This window comes from Sorex fumeus, unplaced genomic scaffold, assembly GCF_029834395.1.
Source record: "Sorex fumeus unplaced genomic scaffold, SorFum_2.1 ptg000010l, whole genome shotgun sequence".
Classification (NCBI taxonomy): Eukaryota; Metazoa; Chordata; class Mammalia; order Eulipotyphla; family Soricidae; genus Sorex; species Sorex fumeus.
In genome coordinates, this window is record NW_026606067.1 from 35,575,257 (window position 1) to 35,591,926 (window position 16,670).

At 39.5% G+C, this 16,670-nt stretch overlaps 1 protein-coding gene across 2 annotated transcripts in view; it reads right to left on the minus strand.

Moving 5' to 3' along the window:
• The window catches only part of PLD1 (phospholipase D1), a 226,047-nt gene that overhangs the window by 68,193 nt on the left and 141,184 nt on the right, over positions 1-16,670 (minus strand). For both annotated transcript variants that reach the window (XM_056110701.1, XM_056110700.1), the window contains 4 exons: positions 10,645-10,773; positions 9,566-9,684; positions 7,819-7,932; positions 205-315 (listed from right to left, as the gene is read on the minus strand). In XM_056110701.1, coding sequence (XP_055966676.1) covers positions 205-315; positions 7,819-7,932; positions 9,566-9,684; positions 10,645-10,773 — 473 coding nt within the window. The remainder of the gene's footprint in view (positions 1-204; positions 316-7,818; positions 7,933-9,565; positions 9,685-10,644; positions 10,774-16,670) is intronic.

Below are 16,670 nucleotides of genomic sequence, written 5' to 3' on the forward strand. Positions count from 1 at the left end.
TTGGGAGGCTCCTTTAAGAGTTATGAGTTGATGAAAATGCAAAGGATGGTCAGGCATGTTGGAGAGGTCAGAATTCAGGACATTTGGCGCCTCATCACATCACGAAATATGAATGTAGTAGATGCTAATTGAGGGACTCTGTAGTCACTGTGTGATATTTACGGAAAGGTTCAATGTCTACTATTTATCGTGAGCAGGACTTACTTCTATGTAGATGTAGTGTTTGCTATTCTCTATCACATGCACATATGCAGCATGGATGGACTCTTCATGAAACTTTATGCCAGCAGACCAATCAGCAGCAGAGCGGAGCAACTACAAGGGAGAAATGAGAAAAGAGAAAACAATGGAGACAACACCAGATACAACGAAGTCAATCCTTCCTTCCCACCAATAACTTAGAGTAGCCTTTAGTGTCCTGTGTGGACCAAGGGAGTGTAGGTGAACAGGCAGCTGCTCCTTGGACATAATCTGTTACAAAACAACCCAGCTGGAAATTTACTCTTAGATATATTTAACCTTAAATCATCTTCCCAATATTATTCTCACTCAAGTTTGTATACCACAAGGCATGAGGTCTACAAAGAGTATTACAGAAGTATCTTAGATGACTATGAGTAGGGTGTAGCACTTTGGGTTTTTTTTTTTCATGATGAGGCTGGTATATTTACTAATAGTATCACTTCACGTTTAATTTGAACCAGAAAACATGATCACCTAGCTCAGAATTGATCATGTGATTGTTCCTTTCCCCCCAAATAAATATTTTTCAAATTGATAAATCCCCTGAGAAGCATTTATACATTAAACCAATCTTGATTCCACCTTTAATTAACTACTGATCCTTAGGGATTTCAATTCTCAATATTCTAAGTCTTTTCAAATTACCTCTAATTCAGTCTGAATTACAATCTGAGCTTCTAGCTCCAACATGTATGTGTTAATTACACTGATACAGAACAGGACCACCGAGATGCAAAGCTGAGCTTATCCATTTGCTAACTTTGAGGACGATCAAGTTTCTTATCTTTGCATCTCATACTTCTGTTCTATGGAACTAAATCTCAACTTCCTAGAGTTGTAAAGAGGATTACATGAATTACTGTGAAGTATGAAGAAGGAGACCTTCTGGAATATGAGTGGCATATAAGTATTTGCTTTTATTAATGGAAACCTTAGAGGATGCAATTGATGGTTCACGTAAGAGGTGCTTCAGAGCAAATTATTACTTCAGAATAGTTGTGCATGGGTGAAAAATAACATGGAATGAATGCTTTTTACAACACAGGGAAAACACTGGTTGCAACTTTTTTAGAAATCTGATTGCATCACAACATTACAATGCTGGGTATTTATGCCCCAAAATAGACAGAGAGTATGGGGAATATTGTCTGCCATGGAGGCTGGGGGAGGGTGGAAAGGGGGGGGGTATACTGAGGATATTGGTGGTGGGGAATGTGCACTGGTAGAGGAATGGGTGTTTGACCATTGTGCAATTGTAACCCAAACATAAACACTTGTAACTATCTCATGGCGATTCAATAAAATTTAAAAAAAAAACAATGCTGAGTATTTATTAGGTACTCAATAAAGGCCCATAACTGACTTTTCTTATGCAACAGTACAACAGTACAATGTCTCAGAAAATCACTGTAAAATCTGTTTTGTTATTCCTGGTTTTAAATGAATATTGAAACAATCCCTCATGAGGTCAACTGAAATTGAAAAGGAATGAATGGCCATACTAATTAGTACTAAGGTGATCTAATACATAATTAATTTTTCTCCTTGCATGATCTGTAAAATGTCTAGCCCTAAATCAATATCTTCAGTAATTGTATACATACACAGCTAGTGAATTTCAAATCAAGTACTTATTAAAATTGTTAACTACATTATCTCTAAATGTTATTTTTTAGAGATGTGCAATACAAAATAGTCCTTCTCAAAGCATTTAAATTTGTCAGGTCATTATGTGAAATAAAATGGTGCAATTTTAATTTTGAAAATGAATATTAAAGTATCTTCAAAAAGAACCTACAAGAAAAATTAAAATGTGATTCCCACTGGAAAAAAATATACTGATTTCTTATCACCTCTAAGGAGATGAATCATTCATCAGTAGAAATAACAAAGGCTGATCAAGTAGAAGTTTCTGTTCCTGCCCTAATCAAATTTGTGCTGAATTTTATTGCTAAGTTCAAAGATTTTAAATGCAGGCTAGCATAAAAAGATTCCATTGAGGTTCAATATGACCTAACCACGAAGGTCTGTATTTCAGTTTGCCCTTTGGTATCATTTTCAGTCACCACAGCCTTAAATTCCTTCCCAACTTTCCTATTGTTTCTGATTCCTTAGAGCCTTCAACTATATTTTTGTCTCTATGACTTTTCTCCCATTAACTCTTATTCACACTTACTGATATAATCTATACAAGTATGGAAACTATATAAAATTGCAGAGCATTCTGGAAAGACAGTAACTCTTGAGATCCATGTTAGAGGATGGGTCTAATTTTTGAGCTCTTTTGCTGTGAATAAGTCATGTTAATGTCATGAAATCTCCTTTTTTCTCCACTGTATAATTAAGATCACTCTTCGTCTCTGTTTCTAGCTCTGTCTCTGTCTCTCTTCCTCTTTTTCTCTGTCTTTCTCTGTGTGTGTGTTTATGCCAATGTGTCTTATAAACACAGAGCTTCTGTGAAGGAAAAATGTCATAATGAATAAAAAGATTATGAAATATAGTAGAAATCAAGATATAGTATGGCTACCTCTGGGAAAAATTCTAGGAAGTTTAGGCACCACTTTTGATGACTTCTTAAGTCTTCCTCTCAAATTCAGAAAATAGCACGAATTGTTTTTCCTTTAGCATTTTCAAAATTTGTTTAATTCAAAGATATAAAAATTCATTTCCAAAAGACAAAAACATAAACTCTTAAAACTCAATGATATAAATCAAACCAATTTAAAAATATACAAAATATTGAATATACATTTCTTCAAACATGCAACATGAATAGATAAAAACACATGAGCACATAGAAAGAAGGCAAATGTCATTATAAGAATATGCAGATAGATACTCCAATGTGATACTATTTCATAGCCACTTGAATAACTGTAATAAAATTAGTCACTGTCACGGTCCTCCCATTGTTCATCAATTTGCTTAAGCAGGCCCAGTAACGTCTCCATTTTGAGACTTGTTGTTACTGTGTTTGGCATATTGAATATGTCAAGGGTAGCTTGCCAGGCTTTGCTGTGTGGGCGAGATACGCTCAGTAGCTTGCCAGACTCTCCAAGAGGGGCAGAGGAACGGAGGAATTGAATCCGGACCCGGCGGGTCAGCTGCGTGCAAGGCAAGTGCCCTACCGCTGTGCTATTGCTCCAGCCCAGTAAAATAAATAGTACATATTAATTACTTGAGTTGGTTTTAAATTTAATATTTATTCTTAACTTCTCTCCCGAGTTTGTCTAACATTCCTGTTTAACCTGATGAAACAGAGAAGCTTCAAACTCCTCCTACACATGCAGAGATATGGCTTATCTGACCACCCAAGAATACGGAGAATGAAATCTAACCCCACACTTTCCAACCTCAAGTTCAAATGTATAATCCTAACACACATAAAATGGCATACTTCTGATTTTATGTGTTAGCCTCAAAATTGTAACTGGAACCATTCATTTTCCCAACTAATACATTCATCTGTATTACTATGCCCTATTTTTTTTAAAACTTAAAAGAGAACATTCTTTTTATCCATAGTCTACTCCTTTTATATAGAGTGGGTCAAGTTAAATATATGAGCTGAAATACAGAGATCTCTTCTTGGGGAATATCTTTTAAAACATTCTTAGTATTTATCCAGATTTTTTCTTAAATTTTCTAGTAATATCAAGTTCTTTCTTTTAATAGTTTTATTTAATACTTAAGCATTATCCATTCATTTCACAGTGTGTGATTATTTGAACAGAACAATCCTTTTGCCTGAAAAAATAGGCTAAAAAAGAAAGTTAAGGCTAAAAAAAAAGGGAAAAAAATGAGACTTTTAGAAGAATGACACTTGAGGGAAGAAAAGTCCTAGAGACAAAAGTTTAATTGGAAAGAAACAATAGGAAAGGTGGGAAGGAATTTCAGGCTGTGGTGACTGAAAGTGATACCAAAGGGCAAGCATGAAGTGCAGCTTCCTTGATTAAGTCATATTCGACTTCACTGGAAACAGTCTAACAGTTATAACCTCAAGTGCTGAAACAAGACAACTTAGATTCCAGTGACATCCCCATCACTTATACAGTGTGTGGGTTTTGTTTTACCCTCTTAAAGTCTTGGTTTCCTCATCAAAAGAGCACAATTGATAGATATGAATGTTAAATAAGAATCACACAAAGTTTAGTACAGGCTGTCATAGAACAGCTTCTCCTATTCATTGTGGTTTTAACCAACTAAGAGCTCCTGTGACATGCAGAGCAGTGTTATTGCATGAAGAACTGGACTACTGATGAAAAGCACTCCAAGACAAGAAACATTCTTAGAAAGAAGTCAAGTGATGTTCTTCTCATCTGCTCTCTTTATTCTACTACAACACAAAAAATTTAGTTGTCCGTTGAAATCTACACTGATTTCTACACTGACTACCCGTAGAGTAATTTACTCATTTTCTCCAAGTGTAAGAAAATGTTTTCGAGTTGGTATAATTTGAATGTTGCTTGAAATTCCCCCATGATTTTCCCTCCCTTCCTCCCTCCCTCCCTCCCTCCCTCCCTCCCTCCCTCCCTCCCTTCCTTCCTTCCTTCCTTCCTTCCTTCCTTCCTTCCTTCCTTCCTTCCTTCCTTCCTTCCTTCCTCTCCATTCCTTCCCGCCCTTCCCTCTTTTTTTGTTTTAGGCCCACACTCAGCTCTACTCAGGGCTTACTCCTAGTGATGCTCAGGATTCATTCCTGTTGGTACTTGGGGTGGGGGGTGGGGGGTGGGGAAGGAGGAGTCAGGGAGGATATACTCCAGCTGGGGATCAAAACAGGATTACAAGGGTCCCCCGAGTCCTGACAGAAATAATCTCTAAGCAGAGTGAGGACTAAGCCCTGAAAAGTGCCAGGTATGACCAAACAAAACTAAACAGTACAGTATTCTGGGGAATCCCCCATCTTCCCTTCTATCAACTTATTTTAGCTTTGAACACCTCTTGACTTGCTGAAGCAATTGGCTCTATAATTTCTGAGCCATCATTGTCTCCATCATTTCCACTCCTTAGAAGGCACACTCAACCCCACTTCTCTTACGGCTATTCTCACAGTATGTTGGTCCCCAGTTTCATATGTCCTAGACCACACCTTGCACTGTAGCACTGTCCTCCTGTTGTTCATCGATTTGCCTGAGTGGGCACCAGTAAGGTCTCCATTATGAGACTTGTTGTTACTGTTTTTGGCATATCAAATATGCCCCGGGTACATTGCTAGGCCCTGCTGTATTGGTGGGATACTCTCAGTAGCTTGCTGGGCTCTCCAAGAGGGGCGGAGGAATCAAACCTGGGTCAGCCTCATGCAAGGCAAATGCCCTACCTGCTATGCTATCGCTCCAGTCCTACTTTGCACTGTGGACTGAATTATTTAACATTACAGTTATTCTCTAGCTTTGTTAAGATTCCAATGACAGAGAACCCCTGTTCTTCTGTGTGTTCAGGAGTAAAATGTATAGTGATATATGCTGAGTAAAGGAGACTACTTCAAGAAACACACGTTAACTGAACAAATGAATTAGTAAGTGAGTGAGTTCTGGTAAGTTATTGCAAAACTACTACTCCCCAGGTTCATGAGTCAAGACTGCTTGCATATACCAGGGGTAAATATATCACTGTCACTGTCCTCCTGTTGTTCATCGATTTGCTTGAGCGGGTCCAGTAATATCTCCATTTTGAGACTTGTTGTTACTGTGTTTGGCATATTGAATACATCACTGGTAGCTTGACAGGCTTTGCCATGCAGGCGAGATACTCTCGGTAGCTTGCCGGGGTATCTGAGAGGGGCGAAGGAATCGAACCGGCTCAGTCAGGCTGGCTGTGTGCAAGGCAAATGCCCTACCGCTGTGCTATCGCGCCAGCCCAGGGGGTAAATATATCAGAAGAAATTATTGGTGTAGCCCCCAAGTCTAAGACAACTTCCAGTGAAGCAGAGGTGAAACAAAGGAAGCACTTAGTAGAGTGCAAATGCACAGTATCTGTCTCCTTACCAGGGCATCAGGGCATTAGTAAGGGAACATAAAGTAGAGCTTTACCAACAGGTATCAAAAGATGATATAAATGCAACACCAGGATAAATTATTCTCTGCTGATGATAAAAATACGCTATGCCAGCATATTTCCAACAGATGATTAATTAGCATATCCTAACTTTGATAAATTGATCACAAAGTCAATTTAAATGCCACCTCAAATCTTAAATTCCCTTGTTTTCTTAATATTAGTACTTTTATTTTACCTGACAGTATGGGCAATTTTTCCCTTCAAGTAGAATATAATTAAACAGGTTCATAAAATATTCATTAACTTCATATGAATGTATATCTCTCTTTGCACTACATTTAAATTAGTTGTCTCTTGTAGTCTAGGATGACTGAGTATTTGCCATAGGCATTTCTCTCAGGTGGTATATCTTCTTAATTATTATCTGATCTCGGGTCTAAATTGTCTTTTTATTAGTGAACACCTTTGTTTGCACATAGTACCAAGAAACTCATTTAGGTGTTTCTCTTTCATAATCATATTCACAGGACATATTCCATGTTTAAATTATGCAAATCCAAATTAGTGACTATCAGTAGCAGATGATTGCCTGTTTTCTTGAACAACACTTTAGTTGCTGATAGTGATCATTTATAAACAAAAGGCAATGCTGCTGGTAGTCCTTCCAGTTCTACATGTGGATGGCCACAGATAACTGAACTGGAGCTGTTAGAGGGAGCATGACGAATAACTCTGGACTACACTAAAATTTCAAACTCTACAGCGGGTAGGGCGTCTGCCTTGCACGCAGCCAACATGGCCGACCCGAGTTCGATTCCTCCACCCCTCTCGGAGAGCCCGGCAAGCTACCGAGAGTATCTCGCCCGCACGGCAGAGCCTGGCAAGCTCCTCGTGATGCATTCGATATGCCAGACACAGTAACAACAAAGTCTCCAATGGAGACGTTACTGGGCCCGCTCGAGCAAATCGACGATCAACGGGAGGGCCTTTACTTTACTTTATTTACTTCAAATGATGACCAATGAGGTGACCTTGGAACAGACCTGTAGTCTCAATGGGTCTGAATTTTCTTGTTTTTAATTTGAGACCACTAGACTATTAGTGATAAAATTCTCTGATTCTATTAAGTAAATTCTATTACTTGTGCTATTAAATGTGCCTCTAAAAGGCAATTGGTTAATTAGGAATTAGCAACAGATTGAACTATAACGTGCTCATGAGATGTTACATTTCAACTCTACCTTTTAAAAGATCCATCAGGTTTGTTTGGGAGTTTGGATTGACATATCAGGACCCAGTGCAATAGGGGACTGGTTCAATAAGAAGAATTACTCGATAGCACTTTGAAGGCCCTCCCATTAATTGTCGATTTGCTCGAGCGGGCCCAGTAACGTCTCCATTGGAGACTTTGTTGTTACTGTGTCTGGCATACTGAATACTCTCGGTAGCTTGCCGGGCTCTCCGAGAGGGGCGGAGGAATCGAACTCGGGTCGGCCATGTTGGCCATTTGTAAGGCGAACGCCCTACCCGCTGTGGTATTGCTCATGATAGCACTTTGAAAGAAAGGTAAATTAGACTCACCTGTACTTTAGCATGGACGGACCCAGGCACTTGGTATTTCAATTCATGGGCTGTTGTTTGAGACTTTGGAAGTAGAAAAGGATAAGAAAGGGATCGATACTTTGATTTCATAATCTAAAATAAATAAAATTTAAAAACCAATTAGAATTAAACCAGTTTTATTCTTTTCTACTTTGTGATTATAAAAAGGAATAAGAACAGTAACAACCATTGGGATTTTTAGGAGAAAAGGGTATACATTTTATTTGTTTCCAGTTATCTCTTTTACTCTTTTGTGGTAAACAGTATTCCTTTATTTTATTGTAGATATCTCATAAAAACAGTATAGTACTGTACTTACTAAAGTTCTTACTTAGTAAAGTAAGTTCTTCCTAAAGGGCACCTTAGTTCTGTTTATTTTTAGTTATTAGAGGAAACATCAAATGCATCAACTTCTTAAACCACTTTTTTACATACCTGAAATATATTTTCTAAGCCAAGAGTTGAATACTTTTTAAGGAAGCTTCTTGATAGTTTGAAAATTAACTTTCCAGGAACAGGGTACAGGAGTACCCAAAATTCCAAAACCAATTGCAGGTATCAGCATTTAAAAAATTGTATTAGTGAATCACTGTGGGGTACAGTTACAGATTTACAAACTTTCGTGCTTGACTTTCAGTCATCCAATGGTTGAATACCCAACCCTCCACCAGTGCCCATTTTCTACCACCAATGGTCCTGGCATCCCTCCCACCCCTGTCCCGGTCCCCTACACCCCAACCCACCTCTGTGGCAGGGCATTCCCTTTTGCTCTCTCTCTCCTTTTGGGTGTTGTGGTTTGCAGTAGAGGTATTAAGTGGCCAACCTGTTCGGTCTATAGTCTACTTTCAGTCCACATCTCCCATCCCAAGCAGACCCTCCTAGCATATCAGCAATTTTTTAAAAAAAAATTAAGTGTCTATTATAAATTATGCCTTTACTTGATAGCATGTTTAAAATAAAATCCTTTCGTTGTTTATTTACCAATGCCCATATGTTTTGCTAAAATATTTCTATTAATATGCAGTATACTCACTATAATTTTCTAATGCTACATAATGAAAAATAAAGTCAAACTCTAAGCCGTTGATAAAACAAATTTTTTTCCCCAAGATTATCAGGAGGAAAATGCCTCCTTATCATTTACAATGGGAGTTTCATTCAACCTTTCACAGTTGTGGTCAGCAGTTGTAAACCACTGGCCAAAAGAAAATAGAATAGAATCTTGGTCGTCCCTAGAAAAGAGGAACTTAACACAGGTTATCAAAAACTCAAATTTTTTACAGTACTGAAGACAAAGAAAAAATAATCTTGAGCAAAGATTCCTTTTCCTACTGCGCACTTGAATCAACCAACTCTTAGAACCCTGGACTCCAGAATGCGGCCAGGCTGGGGAGGACTATGAAGCTTGTATGCTGTCCTCTACACAAGGTTCCAACCTGTAGGGAACAGTCCTTCATGACAGCCAGGTCACTTCGCTTCCCAGATGTGTAGTGGGTTAAACGCGTAGGCCCTGACAGCTGCACCTCACCTTTAGTGCTCTGAGTGGTCTGTGGTATCAAAATTCAGGAAAGTTTATTTTTCTTCTGCCAGAGGCCCACGTCAGATGCACTGGACACCCTAGAGCTTATGGGTGAGGCTACCACCATCAGAGCAGCCCTTTCTTGCCAACCAGAAAGATTCCCTTTCTCTTCATGAAATGATGGTCATGGTTAAGTCATGTAGGTACCTTTGTGAAGTTCCAACGCTGGATGAAGTGTCGAGCTACATCCCGAGCTGCCTTCCCGTGCACGACAGAGGCAATGTCGTGCCAGGGCATCCGAGGGGTGGAGTGCCTGTCAATAAAATCTGTCCGGGAGTGCCGGACAAGGATGGTCACTGACCTGTATACCAGGGACAGAAGCCAACCCCAACAGTGGCTCAAACTTGACAGATAAAAGGAAATATGGTCATGTCCACCATGTGTATATTACTTGGACAGAGCAATACATTTATAACCAAGGGAAATGTAGTTCTCACACTAGGGAACACAGTCCACCATGGACTTCAAATCTATTTCCATTCACTTAGTAATCACTAGACAAAGCAAGAGTTGATACAACTGATCCACAGCTGTTTACTTGATATTACATTTTTTTTCCTTTTGGTCTTGTTGAAATAACAGCAGGATATACACACAGGGCCATTTGAATCTCCTCTCAGGCAAACAAATACAGTGATCCTCTTAAATGCGCCTTTCTAGTATTGGAAGATGCAAATGGAAAGCAGCAAAGGAGGTGATCAAAGGGAAGTTATTATATTTAGAGAATTACAGATTATTACCCTCAAGTATGCCTACAGGGAGCATGGACATTTCAAAGAAGAAGGGTCTCGTTCATGTTCTTCTTTTTTTACTATAAGAAAAAGTCTGAGAACAGGATTGAATCTTACTCTCCAATCTTTACCTAATACTTAAATACACAGTCCTCCCATTGTTCATCGATTTGCTCGAGCAGGCCCAGTAACATCTCCATCATGACACTTGTTGTTACTGTGTTTGGCATATCAAATACGTCACGGGTAGCTTGTTAGGCTCTGCTGTGCGGGCGAGATACTCTCGGTAGCTTGCCAGGCTCTCCGAGAGGGGCGGTGGAATCGAACTCGAGTCGGCCATGTTGGCTGCATGCAAGGCAAATGCCCTACAACTGTGCTATCGCTCCAGCCCAATACTTAAATAAAACAAAGCAAAAGCTATTAAACCAGGCTTGTACCTATTTGTTGAGATTCTGACACAAGATACAAGCAACTACCCATGGCCATGGTACTCACCAGCAAAAGGTTTATCGAGTTGAACCCAGTCCTTGAAGACAAAATTGCAGTAGTCCTTCCCATGCCAGAATCTGGTTTCCCCATGCAACTCTCCCACGCCAGTCTGCAAGCTGCGAATAGAGCTGGTGTCTGCAAAACAGTAAGACCTACTCACACAGAGGATGGTGTTGCTGGACCTGGGAGAGGGAGGCCCAGAATTTCATTTATGAAACAACTAAAAACATGTATTTTTTCTCTAAAGATTTGTAATTCGTGTGACATGTGTCCATTCCATGCGAGGCAGTGGGATGACTAGCTTTATCAACCATTTTTATTTATTATTGCCAGACAGATGGGGCTAGAGCCAATAGACAATAAAAATTTTGTTTCTAATTACTTAGAAAACTAAGTAATTAGAAACAAAAGATCTTAGACCAAGTTCTTGACAAGTTCTTCAATAGACAATAAAAATCTAACAGTCTCGGGATCTGAGCAGAGTATCCTCACTACACACCTTAACTGGATGAAATAGATTCTAGAGTAATGTGAATGTAAAGCTCGCTAGGAGGGACTGGGAGAGAGTGGTAGAACCATGGAGAAGCATGAATGCAGAAGGAACAAAGATGTCACGGAGTCTCCTCAGTAATGTACACCTAATACTGAATTCTTGTTTTTTAACTCTAAAAAATTAAAATAAAATAAAGCCCATATTCTAGCCCTGACGGACAAGACAAGCTAAGTGATATGGGACTTCACCTGCTTTAGGGTAAAAAATCTTTATTGTGTAAAGGGAAGAACTTGTCTAAGAACTTGGTCGGAGATCTTTTGGTTCTAATCACGTAGTTTCCTAAAAACATAAATGGCGTTTGTAAAAAAATCATAACACAAAAGCTTATGACTATACAGGCACACAAGCAGTGGGTGCAACATTTCCCAGAGCTTTGCCAGGAACATTTAAATCAATAGAAAGTCCTTTGACTTAAATACATTGTACCTTCATGGGATTTGCTGACAATCAACAACAAAGCAAGAAGACAAGCGGATCCACACATCACAAATGCAGGGCATGGCACAAAAAGATACTTTATAAGTTGGAACTGGATCCAAAAATAAATGTTGAAAGAAAGAATGGTATCACTTTCAGTAGGTAGTGAATGCATTGAACTGGTGGTTCAACCACCTTCATGCCTTCGAACGACTTTTGGAAATGTAAATGCCCGACAGGAAAGCATTCTAGAACAGTGCCAACTGGAGGTCAATCCTAGTATGACTAGAAGGTTCTGCCCAAATTAGTGCTTATCTCTCTGCCCTAATTTTTTAGGTTCCACACAATCCTAGGCCCCATCGGGGCTCACATTTCATACCACATTTTGAGGCTGGTCTATTGTGTAGCTGGCACCTAATTCCTTTTGCCTGGCATATTGGTCCCATGCTCTAATCATGCTTTTCTCATCAACCTTCATTGACACACTAGTTGTTATCTACTTGTCCCGAGCATCTCCCAAGTCCCAAGAGTCTTCAGCCTCTAGCACACATTTAGGCTACTAAAGGCTACTTACCCAATGCTTCTATCTCTGGGCCATGACTGTGGAAGAAAGCTCCATCACCCCATCTCCTTGCTAGGCTATACAACCTTTAATGTGGACATTATATCCCTGAACGTCCTGGTGTTGTTCCTGGCATTCAGTTGTGACCATTGGTGGAGCAAAAGTTGTTTTTCATTTTGGGTAAGCCTTACCAACAGAGTGCTTGAGGTTCTGGAGACCACTACCAAGAGTTCAACGTGCATGCCTGCCAGCTCAGTGACCAGGTCCAGTGCTGTTGGTGCCACCAGGAAAACACATGACAGCATCATGGAAGCCATGCAAAGCTGAAGCTAACACTTGGGCGTCATGCAAGCAAGGCAGTGCTATACATCTAAGAGTTATCTCATCAACCCAAAATATTTTAAATAATGTTAAACATAAGATTCTATTTGGCTTCTCCCACTGACTTATTTTCTTGTTGTATTAGACTCAGGGATCAACATTTTTTTGTTAGTTTGAGGGACGTGCTCAGTGGTGCACAGGTCTTACTCCTGGAGCCATATTGGATTCCAGGGATTGAACCTGGGCTGGCCACATGCAAGGCAAGAGCCGTCCTGCTGTACCATCTCGCCCTACAGAGGCCAACCTTTGCTCTGTCTGGTGGCTTACCAATTGGCTCTTTAGAGTAAGCACTGCATTTTGTTTAAGAGAAAAGGACAGAAAAAAAAGGACAGAGAACAAACTAGAAGGTCAATTTTTTAAATGCACATAATTTGTTTTCATTATTTGTAAAACTCACAAAGCTCTTCTATCCCACATACACAGGTTTAAAATTAATGCTCATCTAGCCACTGGTTATAAGAAAAACAAAACCAATTTCTTTGCCTCAGAAAATTATCTTGATACTAATTGAACTCAACCTGCCCATAAATCAAATGTATTTTTGTTTTCAGTCAATTATTTCAAATAAATCAGGATCCTTCTCAGAACAATTGAAGCATTCAGGCTAAAGAACAAAACACTCCTGGTGACTGTGATGATGCTCAGAACTGTGTGAGCACCTGGGGCAGGGACTGTGGACTCATCAGTCTGGAACTGAATCTCAGCTGTTTCCTCATTGTGACTGTCTTGCCCTCAGTCCAGGTGCTTCATGGCCGTTTGCTCTAGTCCTCATTCATCAGTGGCCCACATTCTTGAAGCTACATTTCTTGGAAGAGGTACCACTCAGAGCTTATCCAGTGTCTTTGGGCTTGCCATCTTCTCCTTTTCCCTCACTCCTAGTTTCTAAGTTTCCATTCTTCCAATAATCCAACTTTCCCTTTGGATCTTGGACAATTCCTCTCTCTGTCCTCCAGCTTTCTCCTTTCACTCTGCCTTCTTTTAGGGGCTCCAGTTTTACAAACAGTTTCAAAGTCTCACTGGATCTAGCTTATCTGGTTACCCCATTGAAAATCATTAGTAATAGATTAATAATTCAAAAAAAAACTGGTCTCCCCTTGATATATTTGTTCTCTATTCCTAGTTACTTAAGCTCAAATATGGATATCACTTTTGACCCCTGTCCTGTCTTCATTGTTTCCTCCTCTCATTTCTGCCCACTGCTTCCCAAATCTATTGAAATTTTGCTAATTTTCCTTCCTTGGAAAAACTCTCCATGCTTTCAATTATTGGGCCAGTACATACAGGCTAGTGAGACTCCGTTTATCTCTAATATAACCTTATGGAACAATATCCTTATCCCAATCCACCGCTGCCCAATTTCTCAAAATCCTTCTCCTATTCCCTCTTCTACTAGAGAACTCCAACAATGGATGAGGGTCAATGGAGCCTGAACTCAAAGTTCTCTGCATATTAGTACACACATACCTCACCAACCCAAGATATACTATTTAACTAAATCTTAACTACAACTCTAAAACATCAAATCTCTAAAACTCTAAAGGTTTTTTTCAGATCATCTGTAAGCAAAACCAGACCTGAATTGAGAGACTATTATTTTGAGAGAGTTATTATTTTTATTTTTCCACCTGACTGTAGCACTGTCCTCCTGTTGTTCATCAATTTGCTTGAGCAGGCACCAATAACGTCTCCACTGTGAGACTTGTTATTACTGTTTTTGACATATTGAATACATCACGGGTAGCCTGCCAGGCTTTGCCATGTGGGTAGGATACTCTCAATAGCTTGCCGGGCTCTCTGAGAGGGGTGGAGGAATTGAACCTGGGTTGGCCTGGGTTGGCTGCATGCAAGGCAAATGCCCTACCCACTGTGCTATCGCTCCAGCCATAATATTGTCCAAATGTAAGGGACTTACTTATGAGACAATACCGAACCCTACTAGTTCTGTAATATAATTTAGTGTATAGGTTCTTTATTACCTTTCAAAATCCTGGATTTTCAAATTTCTAAAGGACATCTGACTAAGATTTTGTATGAAAGATAACAGATATCTATGTATGCACCTCATTCCATACTGAGGTCTGAGATGGAAAGTAGTATTTTCCATATTTGTGCCTTGTAACACATCTACCTGGAATGCAAGTTTCTCTCTCTCATATTAAAGATTAGTGACTAAATGGATCCTCAATGAATTTTATTTTTAAAAATCTTTTAGTTTTCAAAACATTTTGAAGTTCGTGATTGTGGCTCAGTCTTGACACATACGGAGAAGACTTAGTACTCAGTACTCTTGCCAGTAGGAATATCTCTCTGATGAATTACCAAGGTACTAGGTTAAAATATTTAAAACTGATGCATATCAAATAGAGAATATGCTCCCCTGACATCATAAAATAAGTATTATCTAGCTAATTACTATCACATATCTGAGAATAGTTTAGATATGACTTAACCTACTATTCCCTATGATGAAATATCTCAATATGAGAAAACTCTCTCCACTAAATTGAAAAAATATTCCTGCTCTCAGTCATCTATTTATGCTTGTTTAAAAAGAAAAGATTAACAGTTACCTGAATATAAGAGGAATAAAATTCAACCTTAAGAAAAAGTAAGTTAGTACCAAGTCCTCCTCCCCCAAAAATGGCATTTGAAACTCACCCAATGGCAACATAATTCTAAAAGGAAAAAAATGCCTTGAAGATGGCTGAGTGACTTTGAATCAGAATACAGACCGCCTAAAATATGATTTATCTTTTGTAAGATAAAGAGATTTTATTGGAATTTTTCTAATTGGAAACTTTTGGTGACTTTTGTATTCCATAATGACTTCCTCCCAACACAGTAGGTTAACTAGAAGTTTGCCTCAACATTGAAGCTGCAGAGAAGTTCACCTCTTTCATATCCTCAGGCAAGGGAGTTACTAACTCAAGCCAACATTCCCCTTCAAAATCTAACAAAGAGTCACTCCATGCTTAATTTGGGTTTCAAGGCCTACAAGAGAATGGAAGTTTAAGTTATTACACAATTCAAAGATAAGGCTGTCCTCAGTAATTATCCTTTGTTAGTAGTGATAGGACCTTGCTTTTTTCTCCAACACAAAGTCACAAGAATAATCAGTATATGAAAGAATATAAGGGGGTGGGTGTTGCCCTAGTTGAAGCAGGTACCAATAGAGGTGGGATCCTCAGAATCTGCGACACCCCTGAATTCAGGAAGAATTTGCAAAGCATAGTTCCAGGAAGCTCTATCTCAACTACCCAACTATCCTGTGAGTTCCCTTTTCAAATAATTTCTTTTTGATACTGATCTTTCTTTATACTTTAACATCATTAATAGAGAATCATCATGTCTCTCATATTCCATAGCAAGTACATCAGCAACTGCTCTCTGCTCCATCCTGAAATATAATTGGCACCTGCTGGCTCACTCCAAGCCACCCTGATAAGCTCAGAAGGATGAGTCTGTAAAAACATACATCACCCCTTGCCCATCCTTTTCTGAAGACCATTTGATGGCATTCAGTCTCACTCTATGTAAGAGCTAAATCCTCTGAAGAGGTACTACAGAAGTTAAGGTGCTTGTCATGCAGGCAGCCAACCAAGTATAAATTCTTGGCACCAGATATAGTCATTCAAACACCACTTGAGCACAGGGCCAGGGGTCACTCCAGAGCATAGAACCAGGAAAACTCCCTAAGTATTCCTGAAGTTGAAGGAAAGGGGAGGGGGAAGAAGAAGAGGGGAAGAAGAGGAAGAGGAGGAAGAGCAGGAAGGGCAAGGGGGGAGAGAGAAGAGCCAAATCCCTCAAAGCACTCAAGGGTCTTATCAAATCTTCCCATACTTTCTGCTTCGCTCCCTCAGTCCACTCTGCTTCGGCCACTTTCCAAGACAGTCCTACCTCTTTCTGACCTCTGCACTAGCCAATCCTCCTCACTGCAATTCCAGATCAACTTTCTCAGGCCAACTCTTATCCTCATTCCTTTCTTCCTTTCTCCCTTTGATCTCTATTACAAACTCACCTAACTAGGAAAACACTGAAAGAGGAAGTCTCAGTTTCCCCTTGCCTGATGCTCTGGGAATTCTTAATTTTGACTCACCGAAACTTCCATTTTTGACTTCC